Source organism: Agelaius tricolor, unplaced genomic scaffold, assembly GCF_023055355.1.
Source record: "Agelaius tricolor isolate 1412-34295 unplaced genomic scaffold, bAgeTri1.0.p SCAF_71, whole genome shotgun sequence".
Lineage (NCBI taxonomy): Eukaryota > Metazoa > Chordata > Aves > Passeriformes > Icteridae > Agelaius > Agelaius tricolor.
In genome coordinates this window covers 1,504,275-1,528,355 of record NW_027269331.1, presented here as the reverse complement: position 1 = coordinate 1,528,355, position 24,081 = coordinate 1,504,275, and the positions used below count along the sequence as shown (strand labels likewise).

At 46.4% G+C, this 24,081-nt stretch overlaps 1 protein-coding gene across 1 annotated transcript in view; it reads right to left on the bottom strand.

Moving 5' to 3' along the window:
* The window catches only part of GDPD5 (glycerophosphodiester phosphodiesterase domain containing 5), a 73,274-nt gene that overhangs the window by 15,329 nt on the left and 33,864 nt on the right, over positions 1-24,081 (bottom strand). Inside the window, exon 2 of the mRNA XM_071417900.1 lies at positions 15,153-15,327. Coding sequence (XP_071274001.1) covers positions 15,153-15,327 — 175 coding nt within the window. The remainder of the gene's footprint in view (positions 1-15,152; positions 15,328-24,081) is intronic.

The window sequence follows — 24,081 nt, the reverse complement described above, 5'->3', positions numbered from 1 at the left end:
ACACAAAGTGAGGCCAGGGAAACACTGGGATTTTCCCTAAAAGTCACTCCCAGAAAGCTTTTCCAGAGGAATCATTACAATCAACAACGTCACACAACACCTAAGCTTCCCTATTTTATTTTTGCCCCTATCCTGCAGTTCAGAAACAAGGAAAACCTGGAATTTTTCAGGGGTTCACAGCCATCTGTCTGCCTGTAAAAGGCACAATACTCTTTGTGAGCCATGAAAACATAAATATTTCCTTCTCAGGTTAATGCCACTACAGGGTCCTGCACGATTTAGAGACAAAAGCAATTCCATCAGGATAATCCAACCCATCCCATTTTCGCCACCAACCTTCTCAATGTCCCTACATGAAAAGCAGCTTTTCCAAGAGGATACTGATCTGGACAAGTTGGTTTTCCATATTCACAAAGCCTCTGAAGAGATAAAACAGTAACCCTGAGTTTGTCTTTCACGCTCAGAGAGGCCACAAAACCAAAGCCTCTGTTCACAGACAGCAAATCAATCCTGACACCCTCTCCAGACCTCTGAGAAAATTAAAATCATTTTTAAACCCCAGCAAACTCTGACATCTGGAATTTGACTGCAACAGGACCCCAAGGAGGATAAATAGCTGCAATTTTGCAGGCAGCAGTGACAGCACACAGCTACAGAGGGCTCCTTTCCTACCACTGGAAATAATCAAATTCATATTTAAATCACCCTCCTCCCACCAAATTATATGAAAGCAAATCCACTGCAGAAAGTCCTAACAAATAAAAAGCAGCAGCCGAACACACAGGGAGCACATGATTTATTTCACAAGCATTCCTCACCAGTGTCAGTGTCCCTACATAGTAAACATGGCTTAATGATAGAGGTGAAGTCCTCCTTAAGCAAAATTTTGGGAAGCCAAGGAAAACAAACCCTAATCCTATTTCAAGCCAGTGCTGTGATGACAGACAAAAGTGTTTAAACAAAACTCAAGATGTCCATACATGAATTATTAAACTCAAAGCCTCTTTTCCACCACTGCAAGAAGTATTTCATCCCAACCCTACAAGCAAGGCAAGAGTCCAAAAATTGGGCAGTGCATGAACTGAATGATTTTTCCCCAAAGTATGTCCACATCTTTGTTTTTTTCTCCCCTTACTAACTCTTTCCTGGTGATCTTTTGAGGTGTTTGTAGAAGGTGGAGCCTGCCAAGATCAAGACCTCCATCAAAAAGGCACCATAATTCAGAAAATATCAAATTCCCACCTGGGAAATGACTTTCCAGAGGTAACTGGGTGGCATTTAATGCATTTCCTGATTCTGAAGGGATTCCTCAAGCTATAACTTGTTCCAACAAGGAGGACAAAGCACATCCAGAGGAAACAATTATATCTGAAATTTACATTTTCTGTTCTCCACCAGGAGTTCCCACCCAACTTTAACACCCAGCAGCCTCTGAGGAAGTCAGTCCTGAAAAAGCAAAATAGGAAAACAAAAAATATATAAAAACATGAATAGCAGAAGGAACACTGCCTGATTCTGAGAAGCACCATGAAATTCACCCAGATATTTTCTTTATCAATCTCAAAGCAGGGCAAAATAAAATATCTTTCTTAGTCTGGTGTTGTCTTTAAATCAGCATCATGAGGAACAAGAGGACAAGAACTCCTTGTCCTGAGCCAGCTCTGGTGCACATGAAATATTTGAATTTAAAGCCTTTGAGCAGTCTGGTGGTACTGCAGCTCTGAGGAAAGGGATTTTTGGCTATTTCTCTCCTTTCAAGCAAATAGAAGAAAGGAGATCACAGAAAGAGGAAGAAAATCAGAACAGGTTAAAAAGGGAGGGAAAGAGGCACCAATTAAATAAAAACCACAAAGCAACATGAATCATTTCACTGCCAAGAAAAGGAAGAAAAAAGTTCACTCAGGGCAAGATTAGCTGTTGAACAAGCCTGTGCTGGTGGAAGCAATGCAGAAGTGGAGAAACTGGAGAGTTTCCTTTCCTTCTCTTGCTTTTTGTGCCCTCAGACACCCTGGAGGCTTCAAAGGCACTGTCCCCCCACCCATGGCCATCCCCAGGGAGCATTTCAGCATCAGGGCTGGCAGAAATTCCTCCTGGACCACATCCACTGCAGGCTTCCAAAGAAGGCAAGCCCAGCAGCAGCTTTAAAAATCCTTCTTGCCACCTCTGAAAAACCCTTCATCCAGTGGTAAAATTGTAATGGAGGCTTTAGAGCCATTTCAGCTTTTTACCTCTCTAATAGCTTTAAGCATTGGTTGCAAGTGTGGAAAATCTCAAATTTAATTTGTTTTCAAGCCACAGAGGCACTGGACTAATAAGAAGCTGAGTGCTGGCTTCTCATAAAGCTGTTTTAGTGCTCATAACCACTTAATGTGCCAGCAGCAGCAGATGCTTCCCAGATTCCCCCTGGGGTGCAATATCCAGCTTGGTGCTGGGGTCCATTTACAGAGCACAGGTAAGAGCAGCATCTCAGGGGTAAAATGATTATTCCCATTTGGAGATATGGCAGAAAAAAGGAGGAGACAGCTCTTCATTTCCAAAGCTGTCCTGTAGTGCTTGGCAAGCCCTCAATAATTAGAAGGGGTGCAAGGCTTGAGAATAAAACAGATCCAAGAGCATCTCAAGCCCAAAAAGGGCTCAGAAAAACAACCAGAAATTCCCTCCAGCGTCCACACTGACAGTGGTTTGTATATTTTTTTTTTCACTGACAGTAAATATTAGGTAATTTTGCATTTTTGCTACTTTATAATAACACTCTTTTTAAAAATGACCAGGTTTTTTGTAGTTAAAACATGGCATTCTAATAGGCTCTACTTGTAAAGCAGCGAGGCGCTCTTTAAATAGTTTTTGTTTGAGCCCCAATGGCTCTTTCAAGTTTATCTTTTGATACACTTAGGATTTTGGGAAAATTTTGCAAAATCTTGGGATTCTGTGAGTTGTTCCCTTAGTGCCCCAGCTTGTATGGCTGCAATGTGTTGTGCAGTGCTTGTGAGTGTTTGTGGCACTGTTGGTGCTGCTTTGGTACAGTCAGAATGACCCTTTCACAGTCATTATTTGCATTATTTGCATTTTGTTGCACAAAGGCCACCCCCTGCAGTGTCAGGCTGCCCCATCCATCAGGTCTGGCAGTGACAGGAGCATTTCCAGGCAGCACCTGGCACCAGGTGAGCCCATCCATCACTGCAGGCAGCCCCAGAGGCAAATGCACTCCCTTGGGATGCCCCTGTGGGCAGCTCCCATGGAGTGACAGCCTGGAGAACAAGTGGGAATTGATAAGGAAAACAATTTGGGAGCACAGGCAGTGTATGAAGTCATGAATCACACCCAGACACAGAGGGTAAAGAACCCCTAAATGTTAACCCTGTTGCAAAATATAATTGTTGAGCAGCAGTTGGCAGCTGATTTAATTCCTTAAACCATCCTGACAGCTCTGTGTGGCCTGGGTCATTTCTCCATCACTTTTCCCCAGCTGCTTTCATGCTCTCACACAGATCTGCTTTGAGGGAACAAGTCCAGCCCAGGAAAGCTTTGTTCCCAAGAGGAGAAAAAAAGTGTATTCCTGAATTTTGCATGATTTTCTAGAAAAAGGAGTGAGAATAACAGAATCATACAAGAGCTGGAGGTTGTAGGGGACCTTTTAAAGCTCATCCAGGTCAACCTCTCCAGAAATGAGCAGGGACACCCATCCACTGTCCCAGGCTGCTCCAAGCCCTGTCCAGCCTGGCCTTGGGCATTCCAGGGATGCAGGGGCAGCCACAGCTGCTCTGGGCACCCTGTGCCAGGGCCTCAGCACCCTCCCAGGGAACAATTCCTGCCCAAAATCTCCAAAATCCCTGCCCTCTGGCAGCCTGAAGCCATTCCCTGGGTCCTGTCCCTTGTCCCAGGTTGCTCTCCAGCTCTTTTGGAGCCTCTTTATTCAATGGAAAGGGACTGAAAGTGTCAAATGCCACTTCACTGACATGAAAAAGAAGCATTGAATTGACACCTTTAAAGCCAAAGATTGGTGAGGTAAGGGCCAGACCAAGCCTGTGTTTGATTCATCTCATCCTATCCATCATTCAGGGCTTTTAGTAAAATTAAAAAATAAAACCAAGCCCAGAGGAATTCTAAATATTACAAAAACCAGCCCACAATGGCAAATCCCAAACCCACCCAGAAAACTGAATAAGGAACTTGGTTTGAAAGGAACCACCAAATGCAAACATTTGGTTTATTTCACCCAAGAAGTGATGACAGTTCAGCATGTGGGCTGTTGAATTAAGAGCATCATCCTACACCCAAAGCAGCACTTGGGGGGCTGAAATCCCAACAAATGCATTGCATCAGCTCTGCCCACATTCCAGAAGTGGGGAGAGGAAAGGCAAAGCTCCTCAGGCTGTGCTGCCTGAATTATGATGCTATCAGGAGCTATCCAGGCTGCCATGTCACACAGCTGAATTACAACCCCCTTCTCCCAGCACACATTCATCTCCAAGGATGGAGTGCTGGCACAGAATCCCAAGGGAAATACCCCTCATTAGCTGCTCTGACCCCACAGAACCAGCTCAGATCTAGCTGGAAATGAGACTGAGAGCCCTGACTGCACATGCCCCCCTCAGGAAGGGGCTTCTGCAAGGATGTACAACAGAGCCAGGGCCAGAAAAGAGCTCCCAGTTCCTTCTCCTGCCACTTCCCCCCAGTGCAGCTCATTTTGGGCTGCTCTGGCAGCAGGTCTGAGGTGGAGCCAGGAGAGGAGGTGAGGGGAAAAATGAGAGCAAGCAGAAAATATAAAGAAAAAAACCCCAAACACCTGGAGATTGGCATTCCATAGAACCACAGAATGGACTGGGATGGAAGAGACCTTGCTGGTGTCACCACTGAGGAATTCTGAACGCCTGGGATCATCCTGCTCCCTGGTACCTGAGGCTTCCTGACAGCACCAACACTGTGCTGCTTTGGAGGTGAGTTGTGTGGCCCTGGGGCTGATGCCACCAGGAATCACAGCTAATTTGGGGGTGGCAGGGTGTTCTCTGCAGCTTGAGCTGCTTTGCCTTCAAACCCAGGCTCTGGACAATTTTCCAAGTGGCTCCTGAGCAGGGCTGACCCTTTTATAGGTGATTGATTGGCTCCTATAGCAGTTATTTACACAATTTCTAATCCTAATTTCTAATCTGGGCACCCCACCCTCACAGCCAAGAATTCCTCCCCAAAATCCCATCTATTTCCTCTGGCACTGGGAGCCATTCCCTGTGTTCTGTCCCTCCATCCCTCATCCTTAGTCCCTCTCCAGCTCTCTTGAAGCCCCTTCAGATATTGCTTTGTAATTAAGAACTGTTGCAAATCTGAAACTTGTGAAAGTAAATACCTCACTCACACCAATTAATTAATTATTCCCACTGAAGACAATTAAAACCCTGAAGCACAACAAGAGGCTCACTCCAGCTGCACTGAGTAACTAAAAGACAACTGTGAGCAGAATTTATCTTCAATCCCAAGGAAATTAATTTTCCAGCCATTCCTTTGTTCAGCCGTGTGGGCTCATCCCAGTGAAATTGGTACAAAGATGCCAAAATGAAAGCAGAGGTTGCTTTAAATTTTTTATTTGCCATATCAGCCCAGGCTGAGCAGAAGGATTCCTTTTATTTGACTTTCTCAGTTTCCTTTCATACAACACACCAAGCCACCTCCCAATATATTTGATTTAATATATTTGCAGAGGGCAGATTGGCCCCATCCCTAAATCCTCCCATCACAAGAGCAGTAATAAAGTTTTAAGTAGTGGAAATCTCAGTTTTCAACAGCTGCTGGTGGTGAAAATTAACTGTAACTTCAGAACCACTTTTCTTTCAAATGAATTCCCAAATTCCACAATCATAAGCTGTCCAACTCAAAGAAGGCAGGAAAAGCAATTTTTTACTTATCCACCTGGGGCCAGTTCATCACAAAACAAAAAACAATCAACAAACAAAAAAATCTTTATGCAGCAACAGCCAAAAGGTAATGATCCTGAATTAGTTTCTAATCCCAAGCAGGTAAGCTCTGCCTGAGTCCTACAAAAGACTCAGAGCAGCTGAACAACATCCTAAATGAAAAAGTTTGTGAAAATATAATACATGGAAGGAGGTCCCTGGGACCACCTCCAATTCTCCATTTCTCAGAGGGAGTGTGCTCAGGAATAACTGCAATTCCTTTTTATCTCTCTAAGAAGTCCATGTGTCCACCCAAAGCAGTCTCATTAGAAAACTTCTCTTTTTCCAATTAAGACTCTTGTTAAGTTTTATCTATTACACTTGAAAGGCTTCTCCAGCCACTCTTCAGGGGAGCTGATGGACATCAGTTAATTAAAATCAAGAAGAAGAGACAAATACTGGATCAGATTGGATGCAACCACTGCACTGTTTTATTTCCTTGCCCTTCATCTTCCCTTCCTCTTTCCTAGGTTGTGTCTTATGTTTTCCCAGAATCCTTTTTCACAGAATCCCACACTGGGCTGGGTTGGAAGTGACCTTTAAGATCACCCAGTGCCATCCCCTGCCATGGGCAGGGACACCTCCCACTGTCCCAGGTTGCTCCAAGCCCTGTCCAGCCTGGCCTTGGACACTTCCAGGGATCCAGGGGCAGCCACAGCTGCTCTGGGCACCCTGTGCCAGGGCCTCACACCCTCCCAGGGAACAATTCCTGCCCAAAATCCCATCTGTATTCAAGCCCAGATGGCCACAAGGCAGGAGGGAGCAGGAAGGAGCCCAGAGCAGGGCAGGCTGATCCCCTGCTCCTCCCAAAGCCCATCCCTGACCAGCACAGACAGGATGTGGGGCAGCATGACCTCGACTGTGACCCAGCTGGCAAGTCCTGAGTGCTCACATTTTGCTCCACAAAGTGCTGCCCCATCCCAACACAGCCTTATTTATCCTCCAGGATGGTCCAGAGGGCAAAGACACATCTGGTGACAAAAGCCACTGAATGGGCCAATGTGCCAAAGGCAACCCAGTGACCTGAAGGCCTAAAATAAAAAAGAATTAGAGCAAGGCAAAACTGAAGTGCCTCTCTCTTTCAAGGGGAAAATTGATAAAATCAGGGTCTTCCCCAGCTTTCACAGGCACAGCTGACACCAACAGAGACTGCCTGAAACAGTGGACATGTCAGATTTACCAGCATGAGGTTAGGGCTTGTCTTCCCAGAAACAAGGCTGCACTTGTTCCTGTATCTGCCAGACAAGGGGATGCTTTGTGCAAGTCAAAGAAATCATGTATTTTTTCTAATACTTGACATATGGAAGGATTTACCTATTTTTCCCAAAGAGACATTTAAATGGGTTCAGTGCACTGCCAGAGGGAAACCAAATGAAGCCACAAAGCCCAGCAGCAGCTGGGTGTCCAAAGCCAGCATCTCTCTGGAGAGTGGGCAGAAGCTTGGCTCATTTACTCATTACTCTTTTTTAAATCTCAAGGGTGAAGCACTGGGGAAAGAAAATAAACAATCAGCCATCCTGGGAGTAAATTTAAATGCTGGAGCTGGCTCATCACACAAAAACTTTCATATTTCAAGCCGGGCACATGACAGACACTGGTCCATCATAGGTTCCACTTTGCCTTGTACTGTTTATCCCTCCCTTCTGGCTGGAGAAGCAGGAATCCCTGATGGCAGCAGCAAAATAATTTGGTCAGGTTTGAGCACACAGCTACTAAATCCTGCAAACACACACCGAGTAAATCTGCATCAACCTCAAGGGGAAAAAAAGGCAGTGAAATGAGAGTTCCTTTCCAGATACTGCTCAGCTACACCCCCACTTCTGACACAACTTGAGCATGCTGGGGAAGGAACAGACCCAGACAAGGAGGCACAGCCACCACAGAGGGCTGGTTTGTCAGGATGTGGGGTGGTTTGAGTGGTGACAAACCAGACATGGCACCACAGCAGCTCTGAATTACAGGAACCAGGTTTGTTTTTCCAGAAAGGCCACAAAAAGTCACGTGAGAAAATGTCAAACATGAAGGGACAGCAGTGAGCAAGAATGAAAGAGCTTTGTGGTGAAAGGAGCAAAGAGCCAACATATCAACTCCGAAAACACCCATCTCTCCCCCCAAGCACCATCAGATGAGACATTGGGAAGGAATTGTTCCCTGGGAGGGTGCTGAGGCCCTGGCACAGGGTGCCCAGAGCAGCTGTGGCTGCCCCTGGATCCCTGGAAGTGTCCAAGGCCAGGCTGGATGGGGCTTGGAGCAACCTGGCATAGGGGAAGGTTGGAATTACCTCATCTTTGAGGTTTCTTCTTGATTACAATCAAGAGAAGGGTTGGTTTCTGCTGAAAGGGACAAGGATTGGGGTCTCTTTTCTCTCCCTTTGCTAAGCATGCAGCCTGGCTGGGAATTTGAGCCCAGAAAGGACACTTTGGCATAAAGGGGATGTTAAAGTCTCCAGCCTTCTGCTGTTCACATCACGCTCAAATCAAGAGCCTGGTGCCTGCCCAGCAGCCTCAGACACCCCCAACTGATGGGCAAGGAGATCAGAGCTGCTCTCCTTGGACCCAGGGCCATCTTTGGCACAGGCAGCATTATCTCAACAACCACCCAAACTCCACTTGCTGGTCACTGGCACTGCTTTTTGTCACCCAAAAGTCAACCTTGACTTTACAGCCAGCTTCAGGAGAGCTCACAAGGAAGTTGATTCAGTTTCTAGGAGTCACAGGCTGCAAGTGCACACTTCAAACAAAGCCTCAGTTGTTTCATTTTTTTTTTGGTTCCATAATTCTCCCTGCAAAAGGGCCTCATTTGACTTCACTGAAGTCAATTGACTCTCAAGTGCTTGCTGACATCAGCTGCAAATAAGTATCTGCCAAATAAAGGCTCAGAACTGCACATCAAGAGGAAATTATGGGTCCAGACTAGTTCACCAGCTTTGCTTTTAACACCTCACTGTAAACATGGCACAAAGGCTAAAAAAATTAGAATAATTTTCAAGGTTGAGATGAGTACAAAGAGAAGCAACCAAAAAACAATTAAAACCTCTAGCCATTGCTGGTTATACCCTTGAAATCCCATTCTGGAGCTAGGCCGCACTTCTTCTGGAAACAACCTGGAGAAAAAGTTTCAATCTGCAACCAAACACTCCTAAATCCAAGTTTCCTTTCCCAGAGGAACACACAAGACAGCAAACAAAAATCACAGATCAGCTTCACAGCCAACAAAGAGTCATTACAGTTTTCAGCTTTGCTAATCAATTTTGTTAATAAGATGTGTCAGCAGCACAGAGGTTCCCAATTCCTAAAACCACAAGCATTCCTGGAACCCCAGCAGTTTGGATCCCCACCCAGACCTCCCAGGCAGCAGAATCCTCTCCAAAACAACAGCCCGGCAGATGACTGAAATGCCCTGTGACCAATGCCAGGAAAGCCACACCCCACAGATTTCAGGTTGTTCCCTTCCTTGCTGGCCATTATTGCAGAGAGGGGCATTTGGCAAGGGCCTGGAAGAACAGGACAGAGGAGAATGGCTTTAAACTGACAGAGGGCAGGGTTAGATGGGATATTGGGAATTAAGAATTGTTCCCTGTGAGGGTGGGCTGGCCCTGCCACAGAGAAGCTATGGCTGCCCTTGGATCCCTGGAAGTGCCCAAGGCCAGGGTGGATGGGGCTTGGAGCAACCTGGAATGGTGGAAGGTGGAATTAGGTGGTCAACCCAAGCCATTCTATGATCTACTCCCAGACTGGTTCCTTCCCCAAATTCCACCTTTCCACCCTTTTCCACCTTTCTCAAGGATCATCACCACAAACTAACCCTGCTCCTTCTTATTCCTTCCATTTCATTCATTTACTCCCACTGGGGCCAGGTTTCCTTCATATCTAGTTAATAATTTTTGTGGTCATTTTGGAGCCACAAGCATCCTTGAGGCACTTCCACAAAGTCTACTTTTATGAGAGACAGAAAAAAACATCTTCAACTTGGATAGGAAAAAAAGAAAGGATGATAAAAAGCCTTTTCCATTGGCCTCTGCACTCTCCCAGTGCATCCACAACCCAGTAAGGACACACTGCAAAGTTGCTCTCCAACATTTTCTGATCTGTCCAAGCCCAACAGTGCTTGGATCTATTCCAGAACACCTGGGAATTCACGAGAGAGGCTGGAAAAGCAGAGTTGGTGAAGTAGGAGACTGGCAAATTCAATCCCAAATGTAAAGTAAATCACTGGAGTCCAGCTCAAGGGCAGCAAGGTCACATTCACTTCCCTCTGGGTGAGGAAAATCAAGGCTCCTCTGGAAAAGGGCCACAATTTTTCACTATTCTGTCAAGATCAGAGAGAGAACTTCTGACATCCAGACTCCCACAAGTCAAACTTCCATGATATCAATGCCATTTCACTTCTCTCATTTTCTCTCCTCAAAATTCACACCCATGGCTCCACACATGGGAAAGGACTAAATGTCTGAGTAAAGACCAACACAATGAATTAACCTGGGATTAACAGGATCACAGGTTCCCATTGCCTCTTTGGAAAAGGGAGTTACATAATTCTATTGTATAACTCCAACTATAACAACAACTACACAGCTGAGAGGAAGAACATTTGTCTAGGAAAACAAGCAGAAAAATCACCTCAATTTTTTCCCCTTCTTGGAGGGAATTCAGAAAATACTGTACCTTGATGCTGTGTAAAAAATCTCCAGCAATAGCTGTAAGATTGTTTCAGTCACAAGCCCAAAATCTGGCACTACAGCAGCTGCTGTGCAGAAAATTAACTGTATCCCAGTCAAAACCAGTACAGGGAACTCGCAGGCAGAGTCTGGAAAGGCTTTCCCATATGAGTTAAACCAGGAGTTGATTGAGCATATTCAAACCAGTCAAGATGTTATGAGAGTGGCTGCACCTTAGAGTGGAGGAGCATTGCTGCACCCAGGTGTCCGGGGGAAGAAATCCCTGTAAAAACACATGGCTGGCTCTAAGGGCCCAAAAATCCCTCCTTACCCCCCTTTTCTTCCCCCTTTTTCCAGTTGCAGCTCAGTTCAGAGCTGGCTGTTCAGAGCCCAAAGCCACATTTTGCAGATGCTGTGCAGGAAAAACCTTTGACACCTCTAAAGCTTTAGAAATCCCAGGGCATGTTAATCACCCAGTCTGAGCCCATAATCCCAGCCCAGGCCCCACAGTCAATGGGTTTTGCAGACTCTCCCCCACTGGCATTCTGCACCACAAATTCAGCATCAGTCACACATCCTCCCCCTGACAATATTTAGGGTGCACCACAAGATTAGGCTCTAACCCTGTGGCTTTTGGGGGTTTCCAGGACTTGGGATTTCCCATCCTTCAAAGCAGCTTTGCTGAAATGGGGAACCTTTTTGACACAGAGCAAGCTGGTTCATCCCAACCTTTCTAGGAGGGTGTGGAAATCAAACTGAAGCAAGGTTCTGGCAGGTTAATTCCAGTTCCTGAGGCTGGAGCACCTCTCTCTGCTCCTTGCCAGTCCTCCACAGGATCCTGCCCTGTCTGAGAGAGGTCTTGCTCCTTCATGAAGGCCAAAATATGCTATTCCCAGTTAAAACCAGTAACACCCTGCCAAGTCTGGTCTGAAGGCACCACACAAAGCAAATGCAATTCCTGCCTGGCTCAGCTGTCACAGTTTCCCTGGACAATCCTCCACCTCTCACAGCCTCCCTGTAAAGTAAAGGGCTCAAAGGTGAATGTTACAAGATGTTTAAGTGATGCAGAAAACCCTAAACACAGCCTCGTTTTGCTTTCATTTCCAAGCATCATGGAGGAAAAAAAAAAATAGAATCATAGAATAATTTGGGTTGAAAAAGACCTTTAAAGATCATCTAGTCCAGACCCCTCTAATGAGGGGGGCACCCTCAGGAACAATAAGGAAAAAACACATTGATATTTGAGGGGATGACTGGATTTCCCTGCATTTAGCCCATCAAGCCAACATGATTGGACACATCCATTCATGGGGACTCAGCTCTGAGTCACTGCTCACATCCAATGCTTCAGTGCCCAGCCTCAAATCAAACAACCTTGAAAGAGCCCCTCTCCCTCAAGAGCTCCTGTGCCTTCAGGCCTGTGGTCTGAAACCCTCACAAATTGAAAAACTCATGGAAAAGGGCAAATGAAGCCATCCTCTAATAGCAGACTGCAGCAAAGCAAGCAATTTCTGTGACCAGTGACCTCTGGCCATTTGGGAATCAGCCCTGACAAAGTCCCAGCTCCAAAGCCCGTGGCTTAGATCATCTGTTCAGGTCATTTCACAGCTCTGGCCAAGCGGGAATTACAAGAGCATTTCACCAGAGAGTGAATTAATACACACAGCCCAGACACAGCCCTGCAATTCATTATGCTGATGGATCACAGCTCCTCACTTATCTCTGCACAAAAGGACCCCAAAAAGCCATCAGAAGCCTCAGCAGGAGGTCATGTGATGCATTTAAGCAAATGGACTATCTGGAATCACACACATTTCACTTGAAGGGCATAAATCCTGACAGGGACTGCCCAAGTCCTAGGAAGGAAGAGGTTGATACATCATTTATAGATCTGCAGCTACATGAGCAGCAGCAGATAAAGGTAGGGAGAGGCTTTACTGGATATTTCCCCTCCCACATCCTCACAGTTCAGACAACTTGCAATTAAGAAGAGGATTAGGAGATTTGTGTTAGAGAGAAAGACCATGTTTGATAGCTCAGCCCAGCCAGTCAATAAAAGTTAAAAGTGGCTTCTTTTTACTGGATAGATTAAAAAATTATCGTTGCTATTTCCTTTGGGAGGGAATTTTTGTCCCCTCTACCAATATCAACCACCAGGATGATATTTGCTGTGTACAAACAACAGGGGTTTGGAAGCAATAACCAAAAAAAAAAAAGAGCTTCCATGCACTGACTTCATCATATCCTTGGTTGAATATGTGATGAACAAGCTGTGGTTAGATCAGAAATTCCTTCCTCACACCAGCTACAGAGATTATAATGATCTGAATCTCAGCAAGACCATTTCTCCACCTTCATGTGTCTTTCATTTAAAAAAACATTAAAAAAAAAAGTGTAAGAGGATCTTGCCATTAAAGCTGAGGGCCCACAATAGAAAAAAAGGAATTTTGCAATTGTTCAAAATTTTAAAAGGAGATCAGAGTATATTGGTTGTGTGCCTCCAGCCCCTCTCTTCATTCTCAAAGGTCAGAGAAAAGCAAAGGATAATGAAAATTCCAGCAAGCTGCCTCTCAAAAAAATCCCTAGAACTCAGGTGTCCAATTAAAATTCTCATTTTCATGTAATTTTTTAACATGGAGTAGGAAGCTTGATGTACATACATTTGAAGGGAAAAGAGAGGAATCATTAAAATTCTGGCTGTTGAGGTGCAGCACAATTCAGACAACAAACATTCACAGGCATCAGCTGAAGATACCATGGAGGCAAGTTGGGTCGTGATCCAAATTTGGATGAAAGCCTTTTATTCTGGGGAGTTTGATGTTTTAACAAGAAAGCAGATAACACACCCTGCAGCTCATTTTAGGCTTTCTTCTCCTACTCCTGCTGCTGTCTCCATCTCTCTTTTACCAAAGTGGAAGTTGAGGCCTCACAAAGACTTTAAAAAGACCAGTTCAGACTGGACATATTTTAAAGCCTGGATCAACTACCTTTAACACAATGAATTCCTTTCCAGCACTAGCAAAAGGCAATGGAAATCCCAAGCAGACTTGGAAAGCTGCCACTGATATTTTTTGGTAACAAAAGCAGAGGCAGATTTCACTGAAAAATTTGTGGCAACTTTTCTGTAAATTTTTTGCTAAGAACTACAATATTCTGCTGGCTTGAAGTGGTCACCCAGTCCAAGCTGAAAGCAGAGGGAAAACAGCATCAACATTCCTATTTTGCAAAAGGAAATTTGTTTTTAGTTTGCACAAACTCAAGGCGTGACTTTCCAATCCACAGGGGAGCTCCTGGCCAAGCTGCGCCACCAACAACGGCTGCAATTCACAACCAGGAGCATTTCTGGCACAGATCTGCCACACAGCCCTGTTTGCTCCCTCACAGCTGCTTTTCCAAGAGGAAAAGCACTCCAGAGCCAAGAAGATCCCTGGTTATAGGCTTAAAAACAGAACAGAGGAGCCAAGCAATAGGAGAGCGAAATTAAGCATTCACAAGGCAACCAAAGGGTCCCCTGGGAGCACTTCCAAATGAAACAGGATTTAAGAGGGAAAAAAACTCCAAATTTAACTTGTAAGCACACTTTAAAAAACCATCCCAGGCAACATGGGAGCACAGGAGAACAGAAAAACAAAATCTTTACCCAGATGATGTAACAGGGTGCTTTTGACAGCAATATTTTCACACTTTTCTTATCAACACATCACAAGACCTCATCTCCCAGCCCATAACAAAAGGGGAGGTGCAAGTTGAGCCTGGATGCCCTCTGGCAGAGCTCCTACAATCTGTATTTATCCAGGGGAGGGAAGAGTCACCTCCAACAGCTTTTCCATTTACCCCCAGCTTGCTCTCATCTTTTGTTGCCTTCCATTGAACCCCAGAAGGGTTTGGGCTGGAAGGGACCTTAAAGATCATCCAGTGCCACCCCTGCCATGGGCAGGGACACCTTCCACTGTCCCAGGCTGCTCCAAGCCCTGTCCAGCCTGGCCTTGAACACTTCCAAGGATCCAGGGCCAGCCACAGCTGCTCTGGGCACCCTTTTCCCCTACCTACAAACTCACTGTCACACACAAGAACAAGATCATAAAGGTTGAAAAAGACCTCCAACATCACTAAGTCCCTTCTGGGGCCAAATACCACCATCAAGAACAGAATCATAAGGGTTGAAAAAGACCTCCAAGATCACCAAGTCCCTTCTGGACCCACTGCAACCACACCACGAAGGCAGGGATTCTGCAGAAACACAATTTACATATCCAGCCAAGGGTGCTGCAAGCACCAGCAGGAGTAAAAAACCACAAGGAAAGTGTTCCCCTTTAGCACAATATAAACAGATTTGGGCACTTTCAATCCCCTGGAGCCCCATGACCAACCTCACTGTCCCCATCTCTACATCAATCATATGGGGACAGCCTCATGCCATGGTCAACAGCTCCCATCAAACATCCAAGCCAATAAATAAGGAAAAAACCCAAATCTTTCATCCTTCCAACCAAGAGCTGCAAGCCAGCATGAGAGGGAAGGGGTGGCAGCAGCTGCTGTCCCCTGCTCACCTTGGTGGTGTCATCATGTGACCGCTGGTACCGTTTCCAGCGGCAGCCGTAGATCCCGGTCAGACAGGACAGACATAGCTGGGGCTCGTAGTACTGCAGGGGTTGGTGTTTAACCATGCTCCTTCCAGCCCCTCCAGAGCCAGCTGCCACTAATCCATCAGCTCCTGGGAGCGCCCTGGGGCAAAGCAGAGAAAACAACAACAACAACAAAAAAAGGAAATTAAAATCCCCGGCGATATTTCAATATGTTAACAAGCAATTTAATAATAAACCGTGTCCTCTGGCTACTGAGAGCAGGGATGAGAATCAGATCTGTTCCCAGTCCTGCCAATATCTCCCACTCATTACTCAACAAGACCAAGAAGTTTAATTAGTTTGCAAGTTTTGTTTCCTCCTGCAGCTTCTCCCACACCACCAAATGCAAAGTGTACATCAGGGAAAGCCACGTGAGGACAGAAGCAGCAGGATGAGGATCTGCACCAGGTGATTGGGTTCCTATGAATGACTGAAGTTTAAAAAGACAGAGCTGCTGCAAGAACAACCTGAAAATCGATTCGGAGACCTCCACAAAGCTGAAGCTGAGCCAAGCTAAAGCAGTTTAGTGTCAGCATCCCAGGAAGCCTGCAAAACAGTCCCAGACGAGGAATAAACACTTCCATGCCTCCTGCAGAAGGGGCATCACAGAATCAGGGACTGTCCTGAGCTGGAAGGGATCCAGCAAGGACCAAACTTCTGGACAACCCCAAGAATATGGAATACAGAGTGTGTATACACAAAATGTATACTATAGATATTACCCTCTCCCTTTATAAACCTCTCAAGCACTCACGGGATGCAGAGCTGGATGCTGTGCTTAATCCCACACCACAGGTTTCCCACAGCTTCCTGCAGCCCAGGTGTGCACCCACAGCCCCATACTGCTGCTCTGTGCATCATTAGCAGGCTGGCAATGGAGTTTGGCAGCAGCTGAGCTTGCACAGTGCTTGCCCCCCTTTCCTGAGAGTGCAGGGCTGTGTGCAGGGTGTGTAAATCCAGCCTCTCCAGGGGAAACACTTTGCTTCCTTACATGTGGGATTCCCAGGGCTCAGGTTTTGGGCAAAGCTGTGACAGCTGAGCAGCAACACCCTCACTGGCATCACAAAGCATGGCTGGGCTTAGGGAGATAAACCAGCCACCTAAAAGCTTTTCCTTGACACATCCCATGGAAGGAAGCCTCCAAAAGCAGGGCTGACTGTATTTTTCACTCCAGCTGATGCACCAGGGGATGCTGCAGGCAGTGCAGACACAGTGCTGGAGTCTGGAAATGTCAGCAGGGACACAGAGAGCTCACCCCTCCCAGCCCCTGTCTGTCTGTGTCCATTCACACTCTGTGCTGACAGCCCAGGGCAGCCTTGCCCTGACACTTTAATCAGGACTCAGCATCCCAGAGGCAGGAGGTTGTTGTGGCTCCAGAGCTGTCACCAGGCTGTCCCCAGAGCCCTGTGCCCTCCTCTCCCCCAGACACAGAGGCAGCTTTGTGCTTTCAGCAGAGCTCCCCGTGCTGCTCGGGGCGCTGACACGAGGTGGGCACGACCCACAGGTCCATGTGTGGCCAGCCCAGCTCCCCACGTGGCTCTGCTCGTCCCCTGGGGGTGACAGGCAGGACAGAGGGACAGGCACAGCCAGCCTGGCAGAGCTGTTTGCTGCTCATGTCCCCCCCGTGCTGCTGTGCCACTTCTATGGCCTCGTGTCGGGGTCACCTCCCTGTGCCCGGGTTCCACCTCTCCTCTTGCTGTTTATAGAGCTCAGCATCAGTCCCTGCTCAAGCTGCCTCCCCATCTTCAGCTTCCAGACCATCCCTAGGAAATGAGCCTCCCCCTCTGTCTCCCCACAAAACCTGTCACCATGGCACAGAGGCACTGAGGATGTGCAAAACTGGAGATGCTGTTTAAAGCTCTTGGGCTAAACCCCCTTCTCTGCCCTGAAGATTCCAACTGTGGAGTGATGTACAAGATGCTGAGGGCTCTGTGCAAGATGTAAAAATCACTCACAGCCTATTAACAACTCCCCAGCCAAAGCCCTTATTCCCACCCTGAAAGCTTAGAAGGCTGTAGCTGTTCCAAGTAAGCCTGCACTAATTCCTCTCCAAAGGACAGCATCTCTCCTGCTTTCCACGTCTTCCTGCTTTACTCATGCAAGGCAGGAGGGCAGACAGGCCAGCTCCATCCACAAAAGCTTTCACTGTGGTTTTTTTTTTTTTTATTTAATTTCATTTGATCACTTTGACAGGAGAGAATTCCTTCCCTGGGAGGGTGGAACAGGGTGCCCAGAGGAGCTGTGGCTGTCCCTGGATCCCTGGCAGTGCCCAAGGGAAAAGACAGATGAAAAGGCTCTCTAAGACACCAAGTGAAGCTCCCACCCTGGTTCCTCTCATTGCAAAGGCAGGCACTGTGGGAGCCCAGAATTCCAGGCTGCTCTCCACAAAAACTCAGGAAAAGCACAATGACAAAAAAAAAAACACCTGAGTTTTAAAAAATCCACTCCTAAATACAGTGTAATTGCATGAGGCACAACCAACAAGCCTAAAATCACTCCCTCTTCTCCATGAGCATCACAACCAGATCCATCAAAGCCCAAAACAGGTGGGAAAGGACAAAACCCAGCAGCCACCCTCCCCTCCATGCACACAGACACCTGAGCAGTAACAGGAGCTGCAGGGAGAGAAACCACACTGATACCATCTGCCCAGAGAGCCCGGCTTGGCCAAGAGCATGGGCTCAATACTTACTGCTCCTGCTTCCAGAAACAGAGTCCAGGGAGCAGCAGAAAGTCTGCAGCACCTCCCAATCACTGTTCCCATGCCATCTCCAGCTGCCGAGGGGGAGAGAGCAGCCCATGAATGATTCAGCCCACTGCTGGTTAGCATTACATACAGAAATGAAAACAGGAAGCAAGACAACAGGCATTAATTATTCAAATCCAGCAACGTGCACCAGGAGGGAGGGGGGGGGGGAGGAAAGAAATAAAACAGAAAACACAAACCCACTCATGCTCTCAACCTTGACTTTCAAGATGCATCATCTGCCAATGGCTGTGAGCTTCTCAGAGCTGAATAACCAGCTCACTTGTCCAAAAAGGGGGAGCAGGGTAGATTCCATCTAGAAATACAATGGGAGCATTTTCCAAAGGCTCCAGGATGCCTAATTAGCACACACTGCACTTCTGAGATACTGAAGTGGAGGTATTGGTTACACATTATTCCTTTCCAAACAGCTTTGGAGGGAAAAAAAAAAAAAAAAAAAAAAAAAAAAAAAAAAAAAAAAAAAAAAAGGGAGAATTGGAGTTGCACATTTAAAAGTGAAGCTCTCTGGGGAGATCTGGCCTAAAAATTTTTGATTTTTGTCTCTCTGGGTTAACTGCTCCATCCCTGTAGTCTCAGGGCAATATTCAGAAACCTGGACTGGAGAGGGAAGGCAGCAATCAAGACCAATCACTAAAGCATCTCAGTGCCCTCATTTTAGTGAGGGGAAGAGCAACAGCACAAGTCCTGAAGTGCTCTGAGTAAATAGTGGGGATGCAGCTCCAGAGGAGCAGGTTCAACAACCTTTCCCAAGGCTTGCTGCAGCCCAAGCCCTCCCCTTTGATTCCCCTTCAAGCAGACTTAGGGGAGACCTCACTGCAGGTACAGCTTCCCCATGAGAGGAAGAGGAGGGGCAGGCACTGATCTCTGCTCTATGGGACAGAGACAGGACCCAGGGAACAGCTGGAGCTGTGCCAGGGCAGGGTCAGGTTGGATTTAGGGAAAGGTTCTTCCCCAGAGGTGCTGGGCACTGCCCAGACTCCCCAGGGAATGAGCACAGAGCTCCAGAAGCTCCTAGGGATGCCCAGGGTGGGATTTGGGGTGTCTGTGCAGGGCCAGGGGTTGGAACTGATCCCTGTGGGTCCCTTCCAGCTCAGGATATTCTGCGGTTTTTAAAAGCCAAGCAGCATTCCTGCCCTTCCAGCCACACCACGGAGAGCCCTGCTCTGAACACCCACCACAGTTTGCTCAGGAGGGTTTGGATCAGCATCTCCAAAACAAAACCCAAAGCACAGCCAAGGATGCTTCAATGGAGGCTTACAAATAATGAAATCATGGCACCATTAAGGCTGGAGAAGCCTCCTAAGGTCATGGAGTCCAACCATGAGCCCAGCACTGCCAGGTCCACACCAGCCCATGGAATCCTGAAGCCTCAGGAGACGTCGGAGCAGAGCTGAGCATTTGGAGAAAGGCAGACACACAATTTTCTCCAATAACCCCACCACCCATGCAGATGTGGAAGACACCTGTGGTGTCCCACAGGATTTCCAGCTGTCAAGGCATGGCTGGGAAGACCCATCCAATGGAAAACCTTGGCCTTCCACAAGGTTCCAGAGAGGAGAAACTGGGGAGAACGAGGGGAAGAAGCACGTGCTCCCCCCCACACTTGGAGAGGCTCAAAACCAAAGCAAGCCCTGAGCACACAGGCTCCCATCTCCCAAAATTCAGGCCCAAGGAAACTCACCCCACTTGCAAATAGAAATAAACATGAAAAAATACAGGGGTATTTGAGGTTAATTTTTTATGTTAACTCATTTTAAAAAGAGCCTTGGCAGATTCTGCTGATTTCCATATTAAAAGAAGTGTTTTTCCACTTGTTGGTGACTCCTGGGATCACTGTTTATCAAGAATCTCAGTAAATTCAACATCTCTATTTCTACTAAAACTTGTATCAATCTAATTATGCTTAAAACCCTGTTAAGCAAATAATTCCCTATGCCAATTAGGTGAGAACATGCCTGATAATCAATTAGCCCTATTGATATGCTTGTAAGGCTGCTTGTCAGTCGTTTCCCTAATTATACTGGAAAATCCTGATTTTCCTTAAATACTTTCTAAAAAATTAACCTATTCCAGAGCAAACTCCACAGTTCTGTGCACAAAAATGGAAAACAGAAGAGAAATCTCTATGGCCCAGCCAAGGCTGAAATCATTATCTAAATTCTTGGGATTTGCATGCACTCTCCATTGGTTTTCATACACGTTTTTTTATTAATACACTGGACTCATCCAAGCCAAAGTAATGCAATTTCACTTTCCCCAATGCGGAAAATGGAAATGGAAGAGGGTCAATATCCCCATCTGTTTAATAACAAGCTATTACTGAGGGCTGTTTGCTCTGGCCACTCCCATGGGAGGAAATTGAGATGCACACACACACACTGAGCACCATTTTCCACATTTTGCTGGCACAAACCCAAAGCATCTCAGCTTGCAAGATCCAAGATTTCATTTCAAGGCAGCAATGGGACACCCCAAAGCCAGAAAACAGCCTCAGGTGATTAATTTTAGGGGTGAAGGATGCCCAGGCAATGACCCAGCAGGGTTATTCTTCCCTACACATTGTTATTCCCCACTCTGGAAATCAGGTTGGGCCAGAGGTTTCCCACCCACTTTTTCCAGGCTGAAAACATTCATTTTTATACTGATAATACTGCACAAACAAAAGCAGCAGATATATATCAAAACTTCAGTCAGCATCTATTTTTTTTTTTCCCCGTGGCAAGCAAGCAAAAAAGATGAACTGCAGGAAAGTATCCTCTGCCATGTACACATGGACATATGGAATATTTTGGATGAGAGCTGAGGCAGGAAAGCACAACAGCCTTGTCCTTAAAGCTGAGTGCTGCTGCCTCAATGACAGAAAATAAGAGTGGAGGGAAAAACAAATTTAAAAAATGAAAGAAACGTCTACAGGCCATGTGCTGGTCCGGCAGAGCACTCAGGAGGGGAACATCCCTGAGATCCCAAAAATCCATGGCTACATCCCAACGCAGGGAGAGCCTGCAGAGCCACTTGGATTCTCCAAAGTGGGAAGGGATGACCCAAACAGACACATCCCAAATAGGGTCTGGCTGATGTGGAGCCCCTGTGGGTCTGACCTGTTGTTTATTTTTCTTAAATGTTTTCTATAAAAAAAAAAAAAAAAAAAAAAAATTACAGCTTTGAAACTAGGGCAGCGTGTAGTTCGGGGGTTGTGCACTTCCAGTTAATGAAAATTCAGACTTCAAAAGATAAATACTTCAAAGGGATTACAAAAGAAAAACTTAGACTTTAATCTCCCTAAATAAATAAGCACAGGACGGACTAACGCCCTCTGCAACAGAACTTCTTAATGTTTTCCACAAAGTGAGGCAGGACTGGGTGCCTGCAACTTTGAAAGGGTGGAAGAAGAGGAACAGGGCACAGGAAAAACCTGTATAAACTTCTGGCAGAGCAATAATTAAACACAATCTCTGCTTTCTGCACCAGCCCTGCAGGTCAAGGTGTTGGCACAGCTCTGAAAACCCAAAATCTCCTGCAGATCCAAAAATCCCAGGTGAGTCCACGAGCAGGTTCTGAAGTAAAATCCAAGCAACAAAGCACAGAATGAGGAAGAACATGGGACACTTCAGGTCCCTTCTGCCAAAGAATTTCTGACAACCTGAGTATAAAAAGAGCTTCATCTTCTGGGGGCTGCTGGAGAGATGGGCAACAACTTGTGAATTTCTCATATCTTTAATTCTAATAAGGCTCTTGGCTTTTAGAAGCGGCAAAGAGAAATGTGAAGCAGCCCCAAGTGTGTGAAATCACATTTTTAGCAGAGACAGTCAAACCCTTCCACCTCTCCAAGTCTATGTCAGGTGGAGTCCCCTTGGGACAGCATTCCAGAAACACTCAGAGCAGCACAAGAAGCCAGCAGTTCAACAGCTAAAAATCTAAGATAGCAGCTAAGGTGAGGTGAGACACCACCAGGAGCCTGACAGGGCTGTTGATCTCGGCAGAAGACAGGGAAGTGGAGGGAATCTGAGCCACAAACCCAAAGGGACAGGCAGGAAAGCACCAAACTGGGAGAAGAGGGATGGCAAGAGAGTGTCTTGAGGAAGAGACCCCATGTTCAGCCTCTGTCTGAAGAGCCTCAGACAGAGAATGTCTTCTGATGTTGGTATGGTCTGGGTGATGACAAAAAATCAGCAGGGCTCCACAGAGCCCAGGTGAGAAAAAGACAGGGAAACCCATCACAGGAACAATGAGAAGACAAGAGCTGGATGCTAAACAAAACCCATGCACCAACAAGGAATTTAAAAGTGTTTAAAAACTAAAAAAGGTTAAAGAACACTTTTCCTTTCCACAGAATCCAGGAACTTTGCCATCCTCACCAAGCTGCAAACCAGAAGTCTGCACCAAGCCTTACCCATTACCAGCAGGTTTTTGCTGAGAAATTAAGTGGAAACAGAGCTGGGTTTGAACATGCACACCCTGAGAAGCAGCTTCCTCTTCAGACAAGCATTTCTCCCTCTCCTGGTTTTCCCTTTCCAAACACAGCCCCCAAGAGCTGCCCACGGATGGTGCCAGCAGCTGGAGCAGGAGCCTGTCCCACACATTCCCTACTGAAAACCTGGCTCCTGCCAGCAGGGAAAGAAAACTGCACCAACAACCCCAGGAAGGCTCATCTGAGAGGGAGCCAAGTGCCTCCACACCCACTGCAGGCACTGGAATGGAAACAGCAAGGGAGGGAAAGGAAAAAAAAGGAAAACAAACCCAGCAAGAGTAATTTTCCAATCGATACCCTGCACATCTGCTGTGCAACTGCTACCCAGAGAATTAGGCATGAATGTTTCTGGCTTAATGAGAGGTGGAAAGTCCTAGTTAAATGGATTACAAGCTCTTTATTTCCTATGATTGATTCCTTCCATACGGCTGCAGGAGACACTACTCACGAAAATAAATGTTCTCAAGTAGCAGAGGAGCTAAATAAATAAAGAAGAAAAACTTGCTTTGCCTTCCTGAGCAACCTGGGGTAGTGGAAGGTGTCCCTGCCCAGGGCACGGGGTGAAACTGGGTGGGCTTTGAGGTCCATGGGGTAACTGATGAAGTCCAGGAGAGGTTCAAGAAGTAAAGTCAGCCTTTCATCACCTCTACTACAGCTTTGTGATAGCTTGAAAAACATAGAAACAAAAATGATATTGGAAAATGAGATGTATTCACTCCCCATCCCCTCCTCCACCCCTGTGGCACACAAGATATTTGATTTCTGCCAGAGGAAGGCTAACATCCACTTTATCCCTCTTCTGTTCCAAAGAAGCAGAGGTTTGCCTCATGTTCCTAAAGCCTCACCCCAGTTATTACTAGGTTTTTTTCCAGTTCTGTACAAATCAGTCTCTGCTCAATGCAAGGAGACAGACAGGAGAGCTTCCCTGTCATGAGGGAAAGGAAAATTGCATCCAAAGAAACAAATGGGTAACAAGAGACAGGTTTCAACCCCAACCCCATTCCAGAGTCACTCAGCTCAGGTGAATGCCTGTCCTGACTGGGATTCCTGTATCCTGCCAAAAGCTGGTGTTGATCTTTAGGAGGATGTGAATAAGGACAAAAGGATTTCACTCTCTTTGCTGCAGCATAAATCTTTCAGGAGAAAGGAATTTTCTCAATTGACCTGGCAAGGAGTTGCATCAGTCTGAAATGCTCCTTGCTTTCCAAAAAGCATCTCCAAATGTGGGCTAAGGTCACCCTGACACAGGAGGGATGGGGACAGAGGGTGAGGTCAGGAAGGGACCCACCCCTCCAGACACAGGGGCACTCCCAGAGTTAGCAGAGGAGGCTCACAGACATTTCCAGCTCTGCCTGGAGAGTCCTGCTCTAACAAAAAACACAAAAACAAGGCTCCATCTGCCAGTTGCATCAGCTCCTAGCTTGTTTTCCTTATGGAAAGGCCCAGTCATGAGGGATTCACAAACTCATTTAGTGATGCAAACCCAAGGCCTATTAGTCCAAGTGCTTTCAGTCATTTTTGAGAGCTTTTAATAGGATGAGCATTGATTCTCTGACCATTAACTCACTGTGTCCTGGTGCCCTTTTCCCAGCACCAGTGACACTCTTCCAGACTGACAC